Source organism: Muscardinus avellanarius (assembly GCF_963383645.1).
Source record: "Muscardinus avellanarius genome assembly, chromosome: 15".
In the NCBI taxonomy this organism is placed as follows: Eukaryota; Metazoa; Chordata; class Mammalia; order Rodentia; family Gliridae; genus Muscardinus; species Muscardinus avellanarius.
The window spans coordinates 25,461,755-25,480,014 of NC_137801.1; the positions used below are offsets into that span (position 1 = coordinate 25,461,755).

Here is an 18,260-nt window from a genome sequence, read left to right on the forward strand (position 1 = left end):
GTCACAAGCAGAAAGGCCTTTGAGGACTTGGGTGTTTTAAATCCACAGTTGCATCAAATCCAGGTATCTGGAGGTGTCAGCAGAAGACAGCAGCAGCCTCAGGTGCCAGAGCCCACACACCCACCTGGATCCTGCCAATGCTTTTATTTACTGTGTTTTTGAAAGCCCACTATGTCGCTAACCCCATTCCAAACAGTTAAAACTTAGCCTATATCTCTACCAATTTACAGATGCCGGTACAGATGTCCCAAGATAAAGCACACCCTCTTCAGACCTTGAAATCTAGACTTCAGTCCCAAGTGTGATGACACTTGCCATGTGTAAGGTCACTTAAGTTGGACAGCCCCAGAAGTATTGCTAAGCACACCAGCTCTGTGGTCTGATTGCTTCGGCCATGTCAGGTAATATCTCTGCTTGTGACAAGGTTGTGGCCCCAGGGAAGGACAGCTGGACTTAACAAAGCCGAGGCAGTCATTGCTACCATCTTCCCTTTTTGCATTCTGGCCTTCCAAAGGGGAGAGCAGCAGAAGAGAAATCTTCCCAGCTGAAGCGATGGTTGCTTTGCGGTCCTGAAGAACACTAAGTGAGACGGGCAAGGGCAGGTCTCAGCCAGGAGGTACCCTTGGGCGATATGCAGATTCCTTAGTGAGGGCAGACAACGCTCCAGTCTTCTCAGGAGTACAGGGTCATCATCAGCCACTGGGCATGAGGGGAAAGCAAATGATGATCAGTTCAGACCCACCTGACTTGAGGCCTCTTCCCCCTCACTCCAGGGGAGCCATGGAGACAGGACATTATGGATGGATTAGCCAGAGGGACCACACCACCTGGTAGTAAGTATAAATCAACCTGAAATATAATCAACCTTGACTTCTCACAGTGCCTGTGAGTAATGACAGCCAAGATACAGGCTGATTCTGTATTCAGTTCTCAATGAATTTTTTCCCCCATGAACTCAATTTGGCATGCTCAAACCAGCTCTGTGCAGGTGTGCAAACTGACTTGGGTAGCAGAAATCCATTAAAGCACATTCTACCTGTTTACACTTATGGGCTCATTGTGGGTGTGCTGAGCAGCACCTCTAACTCACATGGAGGGGATCTTTGGGGAAACTGGACCCATGCATCGAAGCATCAAAATGATGATGCTTATGATGAAGAGGATATTGGTGAATCACCAGTCATGTCAGAAATTCTCTGACACCAGTGAATTTCCCCAGTGAAATTCCAACAAGGTAGCTGTTGTTCCCAACAGACCTTGTATGGCCCTGGTGGAATCCTCCTTATTGAGTCTGAGGGTCAGAGCCAGAGGGGATCTTAGAAGCCACACCCCTCCATGCCCCTCATGTTGCAGCTGAGGCCCCAGGATTAAATGTGATTTGCCTAAGCTCCTGCAGGTAATTACATGGAGTGTTATGGCTTCAGCTCAGGTGTTGGACCCTAGTCCATTTCTTCGTCTGCAATAGCATGGGCTTTGTGGAAGGCTGCTCAGGCTGTTCTGTTTCAGGTACCACACTAATGTCATCCTGCTCTCCCAGCTCAGAGCTGGCCACCATAGGAGGATTGCCTGGGATTAGGAAATGATGCCTACACAGTTGGCTGTGAGGCTGAGCAGCTTGGGATGGACTCAGGGGATTCTAGCCATTGTCCTTCCACCTGAATGCCACCTTCACTTCGAATATTGGATTGACCAAGGGGGCATATGTGCCAACGGTCTCTATATCTTCAAAAGCCATTTCATTACATGTATATTTGAGATCAAGGAAGAAATCTCAGCTTTTATTGAGTCCTTTCTAAGCAGCTCAAATAGAGGAAACATTGCCAGAAAAAAAAAAAAAAAAAAAGCAGCAGGCGATTCAATTCCAGAGACCACGCCCTTGCAGAGAACACTGTTGTGCATAGCAGGAGTCCCATAAACCAGCATAGCTCAAATGATTAGAAAAAACAGTGGGTGTCATGCATGCATTTGTCTTCTCCTAAGTATATCACCTCATTCATTCATCAAACGTTTGTCAAGCACCTACTATGTGCAAAGCACTACATGACATTCAGGAAAAGATCACAAAGACAAGGTAGTCCTTGAGGTTTCAGCTACACTGTCACCTCCTGCAGAGAGGCCTTTGTGGAGTTGCTCCACCAAGACTAGCACTCCTTGTTGGGCTTGGTGGCGCACGCTTGTAATCCCAGCATTTGGGAGGCTGAGACAGGAAGATCACAGTTCGAGAACAGCCTCAGCTACTACTTAGTGAGGCCCTTTGCAACTCAGTGAGACCCTGTTTCAAAATAAAGAATAAAAAATAGGGCTGGGAGTGTAGCTCGGAGGTAGAACGCCCTTGGGTTCCATCCTCAGTACCACACACACACACACACACAAAAAAGATCAGTGCTCCTGTCAGTGCTAGAGCTAGACAGCTCACTGCTGAATCCAGCTCACCTACCATGTCCCCAAAAAGGGACATGAAGAGGAGGATGCTATTTCCCCATTCTTCAATTGGGCTTGGCCATGTGACTTGCTTTGTGCCACAAAATGGGCTTCAAGACACGATATGCCAGACCAGAGCCTTAACCTCAGAGGTCTTGCAGGTTTAAGCTTACTTTCTTTTGCTTTTTCCCTTTGTATTGTGAAAAGGAGGCTTGGTCAGAGTTTCCTCTATTAAAGTGCCCCAGCAAAGTTTCCAGCTGGCCCACAAATGTATGCATAAGCCAGCTAAGACCAGCTGGCTCCAGGCCCTATGGCTTAGGAGCTAAAGAAAAGCTTGTCATACACGGCTGAAGTTCTGTACATTTGTCACGTGGCATTTTTGTGATCAGAGCTATCAGATACGCTACGTCAGCCTCCAGTCCATTCATATGTGCCTGGCACAAAGTGGGTGCTTAGAATAAATAAATAAACAAGCAAATTCAGTTAGAAATCTCCAACTCAGTAGAATGAAGGGCCCCAGAACCCTTCTTCACAGGAGCCTGGGCCTTCAGTGGCCACCTCCGCCTAAGATGATGTGAGGGGACTCCTTGGCTCTTACCTCTGGCTTCCGGAAGTAAATTCCTTTGCCATCTTGGGTTAAGTTTTGAAAGACATCTGTGAAAATAGAGCAGAAAAGAATGCAGTGTGTGTGTGTGTGTGTGTGTGTGTGTGTGTGTGTGTGTGTGTTGGAAACATTATAGACTACTTCCTCCCAATAATCCCCTCATCTGAACCACATCTATGCTGAAAATACAAAGGAAACCTGTTTCCACCTACGTGGAACCACACGTGGCCACACTCACGGTCAGTGAGGGCCTCGGATCATCGCCCCTGTGCATGGCAGGGCACATTCTTTTGGGTAGGTGCAGCACAGTTACTTGGGCACAGGACAGCAAGCCCCAGCACTGCCCAGCCTGTCGTTTCTGAGCAGGCGGCTATTCTCCCTCGAATGTGAACTAGGGACAAGTGGGAAACCTGGGCGCAGGCAGAGGAAATCCCTCTCTCCCACTCGCTCACCTTCCATGTTCTCCGCACGCAGCATCAACTGGACAAAGCTGACAAAATCAATCCCGAGGCCGGGGCCGCCGTAGCGCAGGAGCATCAGCCGGCAGACATCGACCCCGAGCACAATTCCTGCATTGAGCATATGCTGAGCTCCCTTCCGGTAGTGGGCGTCTTTTGCCCAAGCCCCCACCCACCTGAGACCCTTTCAATTGTCCCTCCATCTCACGGAACTCAATCTTGATAGCATAAGGATCTTTTTCATGGAGTTCATTTCTAATCCTTTAATTAGTCAATTAATTTTATTCTATCTCCAACCCCGACCCCTGTCCCCTTAGACCTTTTTGTCAAATGGGCTGTTGGCCTTCAGGTAGGAGTCCATCTGCTTTAGTGATTAAGAGCATCTGCTTGACCTGGTAACCCTGGAGCCTGGTAGTGCTGGATTTAAGCTCAGGCAAGCTCTGTAACTTCTCTGAGCTTCCATTTTTCCTCTGCACAGTGGGGATTATAACAGGGTGTTGTTGATCATTAAATGAGAGCCTGGATATGCCAACCCTCCATAAATATTAGCTGCAATCATAAGAATCCATGCTTTTGTTATGGTGTGGAGTCTCTGCACTTGGGGAATAACATCACAGATGAGGGACACTTCAGGATGTCATGCCCTGTCAGTGAGTGAGCCCCTGTCCATTTGCGTCCTCCATGCCTACCTGCCTCCTTCATGGCAGCCTGCAGCTGCAGCCAGTTCAGGGATCCTGACCCATTACTGTCTTGCTTGTGGAAGATCTCCTGCAAAGAACCCAAGCCATAAGCTGAGGAAGCGAGGCATGCTCACGCGCCATGGAAGCCCCTGTGAGCCCCGGGCCGGTGCTTCAGAGGGAGCATTGCTGGCAAGAGAACTGGACAGATGATCCAGGCTGGGATCCTGCCATCTCACGTTCTTTACGGCTTCCGGAAAGTAGAGCGGTCTTCTTCCCATGGGGTACAGACAGTCTGGGTGTAGGTAAATGTGCTTGATTTAAGCACATTATCCATACTTTGAAGCCATGCCAACTTTATGACTCAGGAGGAAAGGGGGGAGAGTTATGAGTAATGATTGTAAGCGTAGGAAGAAGCCGATTTCTGAAGAACTTTAAATGCCAAGCCTGCCAAGGATTTCGGACTTCCTGTGAGGCAAAGGGGAGTCTTAGGAGCCTTTGTACGGAAGCAACCTGATCAGGTGTGTGTTTCAGACACCCAGAAGGCTATCGCAGCAGGCTGCGTTTGGGGAGAGAGAAAGAGAAAATTGCAGGAACATTAGAGATTTGGTGGGTAGCTGAGTATAAAGGGCTGAAGGTGAGACAAGTATTTTATGTAGCTCAAAATTGCCATTTTGGCACTGCTTCCCAAAGGAGCGTGGCTAGGACTAGTTCTTACCTGATAAAGCAGCAGCTGCTTCCACAGGCCCTTGAACTCCTGGATGCTCACAGTTCCTGAAGCGTTGAGCTGACCACAGGTTAAGGGAAAAGCTGCCAGGAGCCAGTTCCACCCTTGACTTTGGGAGCTCTGATTGGTCCTCTACATAATTTGTGCAATCTGAGGCTGCCCCATCCAACATCTAATATCCCTGCTTGGCCTCCCTCACTGGCCAGCTCAGGCCAAGCCTCCCTCCCCCTTGCTAGGAAAGGACAGAGTAAGCCTGAACCCAGTGGCTTTGGGGGAAGGAATGAGGCTGGAATGGCTGACGGTCGTGACAAGAGCTGGCATTTGGTGAAACAAAACATTTTGACATGGCCAATTTGATGTAATTTAAATAAAAAACAGTGACTTTTTTCATTATTTCTGAAGCCAATGTATGGAAGAAGTTATAGGCACAGAGTGGTCTAAGGATGCATCTTATACTTAGTCATTATTTGAAACCTTGAAAGCTTAATGTTTGACATTATAGACCATGTCCAAATACCCCAGCCAGCAGAGAGAGAGTCAAAATACCACCACACAGCACCTCTGGGTCCTCACATGGCCTATCACCGAGTTACACTCTTTACCTGTGTTACTTCGTTTACACCTTGCAGCCAAGGAAGGTACTGGCTCTCCTTGTTCTAGGGGATAAAACGAGAGCTCAAAGAGGTTATGATCCTGTCTACTTTCAGAAAGCTGGTGACAAGGCCCAGGCTACCCGTGCACCTAACCACCAGCCTACACTGTTCTTACAGTATCGATAATCAAACTCTGACCAAACAGTCCACTTAGAAAGCAGAGTATTTGTTAGGAAACCACAGGGCTGTCTTCTCTTCAACTTCCCTGATCTCTAGTCTCCTGACTTGTAAACCACAACCCCATCATGGAATTTAGAAAGTGGTTACCAGCCACACTCTGCCTTATATTCACACTTGGTAAAGTGTGTGTGTGTGTGTGTGTGTGTGTGTGTGTGTGTGTGTGTGTGTGTGTCTTTTACTAGGGATTGAACCCAGGGCCTTGCATTTGCTAGGCAAGTGTACTACACAGAGCTACACCCCCAGCCCATTTGGTTTTGTTTTGTTTTGGCTTGGTTTGTTTTGGTTTTAGTCTCTCTAAATTGTTCAAACTGGCCTCCGGCTTGTGATCTTCCTGTCTCTGTTTCCTGAGCAGCTGGGATTTCAGGCATGCCCACCATACCCAGCAGATTATTATAGCTGCTAGTTAATATTGATCATTTCTAAGACAGCAGTTCTAACCTCAGCACTTTACCTGTATCATCCATTTGCATTCTTACACCAGTCTTACAGAGGTTCTAACACTCTGCATGCCTCAGATGAGCACTCGGAGACAGCGTGAGCCTCCAAGACTTACCCCAAATCATGCAACCAGTAATGGCAGGGGTTGGAATTCAAACCGGAAAGGCGGGCTCCAGAGCAAAGCTCTCAACCAGCAACATGCATCCTCCCACAAACCCGCAAAGATACGTCCAACAGGGCCAGGATCCCCTGACAGGCATCGAGGCTGAAGAAGGGCTGTGGACTCCTCGGATCTGCAAAGAAGCAGGGGTTCTTTTGGGGGGCTGGCCCAGGACTGCAGCCCCTTTTCTGAACAGCAGGAGGCAGTGCTGCTCAGGCCAGCTAGGGGTTCTCATGACTTCGTATATGCAAAACAGAAGAGAAGGAAAGAATGGTGGTGGTGGTGGGGGACCCTAAGGCTGAATCTGACACCCACTTCTGGCTAAGCTTTGCTTATACAGGGACTAATGAACATAGGCTCTGTACCTAGGTGGAGCCAGTATCAAAATGGCAGACTCACAAAGCCAAAGAGCTCTGAGAGGTCCACTGGTCAAGCTCCCACCCAACACAGGGGATTCTCTCCTCTGGATTCTTGGCAAATGATATAACAGTGATGGGTGCCCACTGTTTCACATGGATGCAGAACTCCACTCAGGAGAAATGACTGTGTTAAGTCCAAAGAAACTTCCTGTAATATTCATTCACTGGTCTAGCTCTGCCTCCAGAAAAACATATAGTGGGATGGGTCTCCTCTTTGACTTCTCCCATTCCTTCTAACATCTAAACATGTTTTCAACTATTTCTCAAATGCTATGGTTCCTAAACTCTCATCACCCTTTCCTGTACCCTCTATTTTGTCAGTGTCTATCTAAAATATGATACCAATACTTGAACACAGTCCTTCAGATTTAATTTTATTAAACAGAGTATGCTGGCCCTGTCATTTCCAAAACTTTCATTCAGCATTTTTCAAGTTATTTTCCATGGGACACATTCTGCAGAGAGTTGTGACCAACTGAGTGTAGATTACTTTGTATCTATAACCCTTTTTCTGCATTTACCAAATTCCTTAGCCAACATTGGAGTTTTATGGGCATGTGTCATCCTTTAAAAAATAGGGCGACAGTAAACCACCATGTCCCTGAATCCACTTTTATCTTTCCCAAAACCTAGCCAAGTTAAGGAAATAATAAGAACAAGCCTGGGCTGGAACGGCCAGACACTTATTGTCTTGGAGGACTTTGGTTTTCTCTTACTCACAGTGGGAATTAGGGCAAGTTAGTGTTATATGTAGACAGCTGTTTTCTTGCATAGACACCAGGACAGTTGCTTCTTGGGATGCTGCTCATACAAGCAGACACATCACACGGAATCTAACTCATTTACTTCTGAAATATGTACTAAAAGTTCTTGATTTGTCATATTCTCTGGGACATAATTCACAAACACAAATTTAAATGCTTCTGCTAAATGCAGCCTGAACTGGCACTAGCTTATTTCATAGCAACTTGAGATTATTAGTTCATGTTAAGTTGGAAGTCAACTAAATTAACCATATATCTTTCACATAAGCCATCACAAAAATGAAATATTTTATCTTAGGAACTTGTGCAAACAATTTTTTAAAAAAATCCACAGTGGTAGTGGTTTATGATCATCTTGATAACATTTCATCTTTTTTGATTAAGTCAGACCCTGTTGTGAATGCTGTGCTTTTCAATTCTGCTATCTATTGTATATAAATGATCCTTCCCACCTTGCTGCCACCTGCAGATCCAGTAAACCTACATTCCATACCTTTTTCCAACCACTGATAAAAGTTAGGGATATGAAAGGGGGCAAGGGGAAAATCTAGGGATCCTCATCTATATATCTAAAGATATACATAGACATTCAACCTAGAACACATGATTATTCCTCTTATTTCATATTGTATAGTTTTTGAAATGGTGATAAGACTTATTAATCTATCTAATATTACCATTTTCTGATTCAAGTTTCTTTCTTTTTTGTGTGGTAATGGGGATGGAGTGACACCTCCAGCCCTATTTTTTATTCTTTATTTTGAAACTGAGTTACAAAGGGACTCATTGAGTTGCAAAGGGCCTCGGTAAGTAGCTGATGCTGTCCTCAAACCACTATCCTCCTGTTTCAGCCTCCCAAATACTGGGATTACAAGCATGAGCCACGACGCTCGGCTAAATTTCATTATTTATTATGGGAGACTTTGGCAAATATTTCGTCAAAATACAAATATATTGTAGTTTTCTGACCTATCAATCCAGAAACCTTCTCAAAGGACTAGTCAAAAGCAATTTGTCACGCCGGGCGTGGTGGCGCACGCTTGTAATCCCCACGCTTGGGAGGCGGAGACAGGAGGATCGCGCAGGTTCGAAGCCAGCCTCGCTGGCTTAAGAAACCCTGTTTCCAAGTAAAAATATAAAAATAGGTCTGGGAGTTTAGCCTGGAGGTAGAAGGGTTTCCAGGAACCCAAGTACCACCAAAAATAAAAAAAAAATTAAAAAATTAAAAAGCAATTTGTCTACACAGTCTTTGGAAAGCCGTTTGGCACACTCATAATCAAAGTATTTGAAAATTTCAGTGTGCACAAGCCATCTCTTCTGTTTGATTTTTCTAGAATTAGCCTAGAAGGGGAAGGGGCTTCTGATGTTCTATTTTGAAGTTCATTCGCCTCCCTGCAGAAATGAGTCAATTTCCTCCAGGTTCTTCTCACTCCAAATATGTGTCTAAAACGATACTTTTGTGTGGAATTTACGTTTTCCTTATCATGTATCCCCAACTGCTTATGAAAACACTGATGCTACCTCCTAGATGATATGTTCTCTCCTTCCATATTTCTGTGTTTTGGTTGACTCAAATATGAGTTCATCAGAGAGCTCCTGGGTAGGCTAGTCAACAGCCCAGGGGCAGGAGATGGGATTGATATGTCAGGAAAGGAGTCCTCTGAGATTCCTCTCAAGCTGGCAGAATGGCAGAAGACTTTATTTTCACCGTCATGTATCTCTTCACAAAGTAGAGTCTCTACACAAACTAAGCAAAGTAATAATAACTGTTTTCAAAGCTGCATAAATTCCTTTACTGCCTTGTCGGACCGCATAACCTGCCATGATGGCAAACACAGCTTCTGGGTAGAGTCAGTGCTCAGTGGGTCACACACCCCACGGAAGGCAAGAGAGACACAGCTAGGGTACAGAGAAGCTGTGTCCCCTCTGCGTCCTGCAGGATCACTAATATACTCACTCGGCCACGTCATGCGGTTCAGGATCTTCTGCAGCTGAACTGCATTTATTTCTGGATACTGAATGGAGAGAAAAAAAATCATCGCTGAAAGTTCATTAGTGAGCAGAGGAGCCACAAGTTAAGGGGGCTGGGGACATCTTGTCCAGCATAAGTAAAACATGGTAAATGGGCCACTTCTGTGCAGAAGTAAGTGACACTGTTATATTTATTGTTCACAGGGAATATGATCAGACATATAGGTAAGTCTGGGATTTCAGAGGGAGTGTGCAATGCTTTCTGATTGAGTGCCAAGTACAGAGCTCCTTCGCAGGGAAGGACCCTTAAGAAGCAGGTTTAGAGGGAACAATGATTCTCAAGGGAGGTATTTCAGAAGTTCAGCTATTTGCTCTGAATTTTCTTCTTTATAAAATGTCATCAGCCGAGGGGTGTGGTGGTCCGTGCTTGTGATCCCAGTACTTGGGAGGCTGAGACAGGAGGATCACAGGTTGGTGGCCAGCCTCAGATACTTTGTGAGCCTCTGCAACTTAGTGAGACCCGGTTTCAAAAATAAAGAATAAAAAGTAGGGCTAAAGGTGTAGCTCAGAGGTAGAATGCCTCCGGGTTCATTCCACAGTACCGCCAAAAATAAGTAAATTAATTAATTAAAAAATTAGAGACTGGAGGATCGTGGTTCATGGAAAGCCTCAGGTACTTAGTAAGGCCCTCTGCAACTCAGTGAGACCCTGTTTCAAAATAAAGAATAAAAAAAATTGGGTAGGGGGGTGTAGCTCGGAGGTCAAACGCCTCTGGGTTCCATCCCCAGACCCGCAATAAAATAAAATAAAAATTTAAAAAAATAAAATGACATCAGCCAAAACTCCAGATTTTAATTTTAGAGCTAATCAAAAGCAACTCTTTATATTAAAGTTTGGCTTTACAAAATGTCAATGAAATACAAGTACTATACACTTGAATTTATGTAACTGATACATATTTATAATACATAATGGATTCTCTATGAGATTTCATTTGATTAAAGGGCTGTAACATGAAATGTTTGAAAACCACTGGTTTAGAGAAAAACTTATATACACAACACATGAACGACCCTGATTTATCCTTTCTGGCTACATTAAGTAAGACTCCAGATGGAGAAGGCAGGTAAGTTGTGAATTCAAATTGGGAGCATTGCTAGACAAGGAGCTGTGTTCTTCCAATTTTAATGGCATCACTCAAATGTCAGACCCAAGATTTCCAGTTTGTTTCTTGCCTAATCCTTAAATTTCCTGCAGGTCAGGGCGAGGGTCCCCAGAGCCCTGTACTTACTCCACTGGCCTCCTGCCAGGGTGCATTTGGGCCTGGGTCAGCTCTAAGAAAGAACAAGAGGCCCAGGGGTGTAGCCCAGACCCTCCTCCTCTTTTACCATTTTATACCCTCTCAGGCCACCTCTCAGGCCACCACCCAAGGGGCCTTTCTACCCGGGCATCCCCCAGCCCACCCAGGGCTATCCCGGCTTCGCTGTTCACAATCCCAACACCATTCTCCACTCTGTTAAATCCCACTTCTCATGCAGGGCATGGTGGCACACGCTTGTAATCCCAGCATTCGGGAGGCTAAGACAGGAGATCGCAGTTTGCAGCCAGCCTCGGCTACTTAGTGAGACCTTCTGCAACTCAGTGAGACCTTGTTTCAAAATAAAAAATTTTAAAAATAGGGCTGGGGGTATATCTCAGAGGTAGAATGCCCCCAGGTTCCATCCCTAGTACCTCAAAATAAATAAATCCCACTTCTCAGGGAGTAAAGACTAAAAGTTACTTTCCCCAGGACTAGTCAGTGCAACTTCCAAGAGCAGAGAATCGTCTTACCACTTCCAAGACAATGGCTCTACTCACTTGCCCCAAAACGCGAGGACTTTAAGGGAAAGTGTCAGTTCAAAGCAGTAGATAGCCTTAACCCAGATGATCCAGTGTCAAGCAAATCCAAACCCACACTTCATACAGTGATATGCCCCACTCTGTTCCCTGCTCCTCCCGCTCCTCCCCATCACACCGTGGTCAACTAACCTTTTCAAAGAGCTTGGTGAAGAATTCATTCTGCCCTCCATGTTGGTCTACTATCTCCTGTAGGAACAGAGAGAAGAAATCCTTTGCCTTTATAAAGGAGCTCTCGTGCGCACACTAAGGTCTCACGGCTTTCAGGCCCCTGAAATTGACCTTGCATTGTCTTAAATTCTCTACAACAGCATTCACATACACCCCCCCCCCCCCCCGTCGTCCCAGTTCTCTGTGATGTTGGGGAAGTCACAATAAAATGAGTGAAGAAACACCAGGTAGAGAAGCAAAAGAAAAGTGGTCACTCATGCACTTGGGGCTCTGGGCCCTTGAGGACAAGGACCAGATGAGAAGGACCATTCTCTATACTTTCTTGGTGCAAAACCAGCAGGGCCTGGGTGCTTTTAGAGCACACCAAGAGACACTGTACATATTATGGTTTGGATACAGACTGTCCCCTGGCAAAGCTCCTGTATTGGCAATGCAAAAATGCTCAGAGGTAAAATAACTGAATCATGATGGTTCTAACCTCATCAGCAGACACACCCATTAATGGGTGAATAATGAATAAATTTACTGAGAGGAAACTTAGGTGTGTAGGGTGTGGTGGAGGCCCTGGGGGCTTGGCCTTGGGGATTATCCCCCTCTCCATTTTTTTTTTTTTTTTTTTTTTTTGCGATGCTGGGGATGGAACCCAGGGGCATTCTACCTTCGAGTGACAACCCCCAGCCCTATTTTTTATTCTTTATTTTATTTATTTATTTATTTTTTGGAGGTACTGGGGTTCCTGGAAGCCTTCTACCTCCAGGCTACACTCCCAGACCTATTTTATATTTTTGAAACAGGGTCTCTTACGCCAGCGTGGCTGGCTTCGAACCTGCGCGATCCTCCTGTCTCAGCCTCCTGAATGCTGGGATTACAAGCGTGCACCACCACGCCAGGCTCACCCTCTCCTTTGCTCTCTGCTCCAGCCTCCGTGATGCAAAAGCAGCCACCCTCTGTGCACTCTGCTGCCACTGCCACCCTTTATGCTTTGGAACCAGCCCTGTAGACCGAAACCCCTGAAACTGTGAGCCCCAGTAAACCCTTCCTCCTCTAAGTTCTGTGCGCCAGGTATTTATGTTTGCCAAAAAGCAGGATCTGCAAGGAATCTGCGTCCCCTTCCCCTTCTCCTTAACATGGCTGGAGACACCCACCATCCTGGCTTTGGAAGCAGGCCCAGTCCTTGGACACCCCCCAGACACACACACACACACACACACACACACACACACACACACACACACACTCACCTTAGAGAAGACAACACTGGAATGGTCGCCAAGTTCACTGAGGAGAGAAACAAAGAGGGGTTACTCTTGAAAATCAACTTGGGAACCTTCAGACCCTCACTGGCCCTCCCCTGGGAGCTCATCTCCATGCTCTGTAACTGAGGCAGCAGGTTTGCTGCTGCTAATTACCACACCCTCCTCTAACTGCCCCAGGAACCCTTGAAGACTCAGGGGCCTGGCATGGCAATGGGGTCTGAGAGCCACTAAAGCTACCTGTGGCCAAGACATAAAAGACAAACAATCCCACACAGAAACATTTGGTACAGAAACATTTGGTGTTGCAAGACCATTATGTTAAAACAGTCATAGGTAGAATACTAGGCTCGCTTGGGATCTGTGCACATTGCCTCATCTGCAACGAGCCTGCTCAGTGAATGACAGCCTCCCTCAACTGAACAAGCCCTGTGCCTCTCTTAGGAGTCGCCACCTCCCTGTTCATATGTCTGAGTTCCTTCCCAGATTTTTAGCTGTAGGAGGGCAGGGCCATGTCCACCCTAGTTTTCTATTGCTGATATCTTGCATGGCTAGTTGGTTCGTGGAAGGAGAATAGGAAGGAAGAAGAGAGAGGTCTTCCATGTAGAGAGCCGCCTTGGTCTGTCATCTGTCTGTCTGTCTGTCTGTTTTCCATTTTATCTTAGCAGCAGAGACTCCAGCCTCCACCATCTCCTCCCATGGTCCAGATGGGCCCCAGCCTGTTTCCTTACTATAAGATGTGCTTCCTGGAGAAGAGCCTGAGGAGGAACTCTGACCCCTTCTGGGCCTCAGAGGCGCAGGGCACGATGAGGTAGGTGCCAGGCTCCAGCCACAGCTCTCGGCTCACTTCCTTCTCCGTGAGGAATGCCTCGGGCCAGCTCAGGGGAGCATTTCTCCAGAAGAACTCGGGGGGCAGCCTCCTGTGGTCATCGTAGTGCTATGAGTGGGGCACAGAAGGACAAGAGTGGAGGTGGTCACCCAGGGCTGGTGACCAGGACCAAGGCAGCCTCTGATCCGGCAGATCCAATGTGCCCTGGGGGATGAGGCTGAGGGGTGAAGAGGAGAGATAGAACCAGTTGTGTCAGAACAGGGGCGCCCCTGTCAGGACCCTCACAGGGACTGATGTGAATGACTTAATATCACATTGAAAACCACACTGACACAAAATGAGGGAGAAACGCCCCTGTGTCCACGGGCTTCACGTTCCTATGGAGGAGCCTCAGGCTCAGACAGCATAGGTCATCTGTCCTGGGGAGAGTCGCAGTCAGGACCAGGATCCAAGACAGCTGAGCGCCAATGTTCTTTATGCTTGCTGGGGCTGTCTTCCCGTATGCACGATTTCAGGCCGACCATGACAGGAGTGATGGTCACATTGCAGATGGACCATCACCATCCCTCCACCTACATCTCAGCAGCTACATCCAGAGGCACTGAACATTGTCCACCATCCCAGGGAAATAGACTCAGAGGAAGAGAACTGGATGGGAGCTCAGAAGACCCCAAGCAGGGCTCTGGCTCTCACCCTGCCAGGGCGTATGCGTTGTTACCTGGTTTTTTTTTGTACCCACCCCCATGTCCTTGTTTCCTCTCTTCCTCTCCCTTTCATTCTCACTTGAGGTTACAAAAAGAGAAGACCTCCTTACCAGGACCCCTCTCTGGTTCATCTGCAACTGCTACATATTACCTAGTCACATAAACATATTTAGAGCCAGATGTGGTGGCGCATGCTTATAATCCCAGCATTTGGGAGGCTGAGACCAGAAGATCACGGTTCACAGCCTCTGCTACCTAGTGAGGCCCTTTGCAATTCAGTGAGACCCTGTTTCAAAAAAATAAAGAATACAAAATGGGGCTGGGGGTGTTGCTCAGAGTAGAATCCCCCTGGGTTCCATCATCAGTATATTAAAAAAAAAAGATATATGTAGTAGATTCCACTCAGGGCTGGAGAAAATGTTATATTCAAATGATATATGTTTTATCAGACCGAGATCTAGTTGTCCTCTTCTCCTTGTCTGCTAGAAATCTCAAAGTTAAATTTTATACTTAGCTGTAGTAGTTATTCCAGGTTGAGTTTTTCGTGTATAATCAATTGTCTATTCTCATTCAAGTAGGACTTTTGTCATCTTTTCACTTTTGTAACTAGTTTGCAGTTTTCTTTTGCTTGTCCTTTTTATTATAGCTTGCCCCAAATTCTATTTAGAAGTAGGCATAATGTAAGTGACTTTTTCTTCTAAAATTAATAGGCAACTTTGGGAGTACTCAGTGTTCCTGCAGGAGGGGAAAAAAATAACCCAAAAACATGACCCAACGCAAAATGGTTTTTCTACAAAAATTTCTTTTGCTTCATTTGATTTAACCTGAGACACTCAGGGCTTTATTCCTGGTTTGCTTTGAGAAGCAAAATAATGGTTGCCACCCTCCAAAGCTAGAGTACCTCGGTCTTCTTTCCTGCACCTCCAGACTGCCCCTGCCTTTGGCCTTTGTCCCGAGAGGTGGCTGTGTGGTCTCTTGACATTCCGTATGTCTTGGGTCTATTTTTTTTTTTCTTACAGGTTTCACATTTCAGGCAAGGTTGTCATTTATCATCCTTCCTATACTGAGAAGGCCTTCAATATTAGCACTAGGTTATATATGTAGGGATTTAATGAATTCTAAATGTTATTGGTTCTATGCCAGACTGAGGTCTCCTAATAGAAGTATAAGCATTTCTTGGGGTCCTTGAAAAGAAGAAGAATTGCAAATGCTCTACACACACACACACACACACACACACACACACACACACACACTGTTGGTGATATCCTCACTCTCACAGCTTCTTACATAAGGCTGCTACCACCGTCAAAGCCAATCTCACAGTGGCTTGGCCTCAGGGATGTCAATCCAAACTAGGGCTTCCAGACAAGGTCAAGGTCAAGTATGGAACTCACCTTGTTCATCTAGAGAGAGAGAGAGAGAGAGAGAGAGAGAGAGAGTTAGTTTCTGCTCTTTCGCAAGCCCAAACCCTGACCTGAGGGAAGCTGACTAAGAAGGCTCCAGCCAGGACCCCCTCCCTACCCACCAGCAGTTTAATCCATCCTGGGAATCTCAGGAAAGGCAGGAGGGAAGGAGCCCTTGGCTTCTTGGGAGAGAAAAAGGAAACTGACCTGATTGCAGCACTCTGAGCTAGACACTGCAAAGCACCTCCCCACGCTCCTTTACACTTTAATTGGTGCTATGTAATTATACATCATGATGAGATTCAAAGGGACACATATGTGCCCACATTGCTTGTCACATTTTATGCAGCCATTTGTATTAACATCATGGGCCCCATTGTACAGATATTCAAACTCAAAAACATGACTGCTACTACACCTATCCTAAGGGTGGGACCAGGATCTGAACCCTTGTCTAAGGACAGAGATGGTAAAGAGGACAGGAAGTGTGAAGCAGGGAGAGCTGCTGGGAACCCCACGCTGGCCTCACGGCCTCGGATCCCAGGGTCACCTACGCTGAAGACATAGAAGCCGATGGCCAGGCGAGGCTTCCTGTTGCGGCGCCTGTGTCTGGGCTTCTGGAGCAGGGACACCAGCACGCTGCAGGGACTCTGGGCCCACCTGTCCTCCTCGGGCCTCTGCATGGACAGCAGGAACTGCGGGTTTTTCCAAAACGTGTCTGGGGAGAACACAGGAAGGTGAGAATAGGACCCTGGTTCCCCAAACCACCAAGAGGCACACAGCCCAGAGCTGCTCTGCAGGCTTCAGCCCTGCCGGCCACCTGGACAGAGCCGGGGTCTTCACCCTCGCTCCATGCCTGTCCTGTCTGTCACCCCGCTCTTCCTCCTCGGCTTCTACACACACTGCCCCGAGATGATCCTCCACTGTGGCCTCTTGGCCCCCACAGCCTGGCCATGTGTCGTACCTCGTAAACAGTTGCTGCCTCAGATAACTTGCTCAGATGAGCTCACCCAAGACCCAGGAGCCTTCATATTTCACCAGTGTGAAACCTTAGCTGACAGGCAGCTTTATCCCTCAGGGGAAATACAGTGATTCAGGGGGACCCCCAACTAAGCTGCCTTGAGCTGCTGAAATTATGCCCAGAGGCCTCTTTTGCAAAGGGAGGCTCACTGCCTCTAAGTGGAGAGAGACACATGGTCACCAGCCCCTCCATCTGGAGAACCAAGATCCATGGTTCTGGACCCCAGCAGGCTCCAGTGGGAGGGCCAGATACCTACGACACAGTTATTATCTCGGTCTTGGCCTTTAAGGAATAGTCACGTCTCTGTATTAACAACCTTATCCTAAAACCCAAGAAAGATTCCCCCATCCTCTCACCCTCTCACCCTCTCACTGTGCCCCTTGTATGGACTGAAAAAATCTTCCTCTCAGGAAGATTCAGACCCATAACTACCAGCTTCCCAGAGAGGACTGTCCTTTGTACAAGTGAATGGGGACTAAGGGCGCCCCCTTCTCCCTGCAGACACAGCCCAAGGGCAGCGTGGGCAGCCAGCAGGAGCCCCTTCCTCCCGAATCGCCTGTGCATGCTGCAGGCTGCATAGCCATCCCAATCATCACCTGCACTCCCAGCCCCAGAGCCCCAGCCTGCACTCACCTCTCCAGGACTTCATCGGGCCACCCGCCATGCTCCCCTTCTCCCAGCTCCCCTCCCGCAAGGTGTAGGTCCACTTCCGGCCCCCCTCCACGCTCAACAGGCCTGGGGTCAGTTTACAGATGAACAGAAGCACAAAGTGTGTCTTAAAGTCCCGCAGCGTCATCCTGGAGAGAAAGAGGGACAAGTGCGAGGAGAGAGTGAGGTGACCCCCCAGGCCTCAGGACTCAGGCCTGGGCACCATGATCCCAAGCTCATGCACAGAGCCGAGCTGGCCAGGAGACAGGAGAGCGGGCAGGGACAGATCAGTACGGGTGCATCATGGGAGGTGGACGCCGCACAGTGGCTGATGAGGAAAAGGGTCCTGTTTCCTGGATGACAGTGATGGCTGCTGGACTGAGGGATTCATAACCAATGGGTCTGCAAACCAACTGGTTGAGCAGGAATCCCACAAATCAGTCCTCACTCATCAATTAAGACCCCCAGCCCTAGAGCTAACTGTGTGAACAGGGGCCTGCTGCATGAACCAGGGCCCTGCAGCTTCCCCATAAAATAGAAGTAAGGGATCCACAACTTCCCTTGAGTTCAAAGAAGGCAGGGCACAGCAGTGTGTACAGGTACCAGCAAATGCACCAGCCGTGAAACAGGGCAAGGTGAATCGAAAAGGTGGGCAGCAAAGCAGAAAGGGGGGAATCAGGCAGGGCTCCATGACAACCCAGGAGTGGCACTGCACAGTCTTGGCAGCCTTTCATAGGAGGCGAGCATCTCTGCAGGGATTGGGGTGGGGAATTTATTGTTTGCCAAGATTTTGTAGTCCTCTGCTCCTTTCTGCTCTCTTTTTGGAAATGGCAAACCCTTGGGTTGAGTATACTGAGTGA

General features: G+C 47.4%; 1 protein-coding gene across 1 annotated transcript in view; it reads right to left on the reverse strand.

Moving 5' to 3' along the window:
• Positions 1–18,260, reverse strand: part of CAPN14 (calpain 14) — a gene marked incomplete at both ends in the record, with an annotated part of 78,720 nt that overhangs the window by 37,079 nt on the left and 23,381 nt on the right. Inside the window, 12 exons of the mRNA XM_080711349.1 lie at positions 3,020–3,075; positions 3,478–3,594; positions 4,173–4,251; positions 4,879–4,947; positions 6,387–6,451; positions 9,459–9,516; positions 11,501–11,557; positions 12,781–12,817; positions 13,524–13,729; positions 15,723–15,731; positions 16,286–16,449; positions 17,386–17,549. Of these exons, the coding sequence (XP_080567475.1) occupies positions 3,020–3,075; positions 3,478–3,594; positions 4,173–4,251; positions 4,879–4,947; positions 6,387–6,451; positions 9,459–9,516; positions 11,501–11,557; positions 12,781–12,817; positions 13,524–13,729; positions 15,723–15,731; positions 16,286–16,449; positions 17,386–17,549 (1,081 nt within the window). The remainder of the gene's footprint in view (positions 1–3,019; positions 3,076–3,477; positions 3,595–4,172; positions 4,252–4,878; positions 4,948–6,386; positions 6,452–9,458; positions 9,517–11,500; positions 11,558–12,780; positions 12,818–13,523; positions 13,730–15,722; positions 15,732–16,285; positions 16,450–17,385; positions 17,550–18,260) is intronic.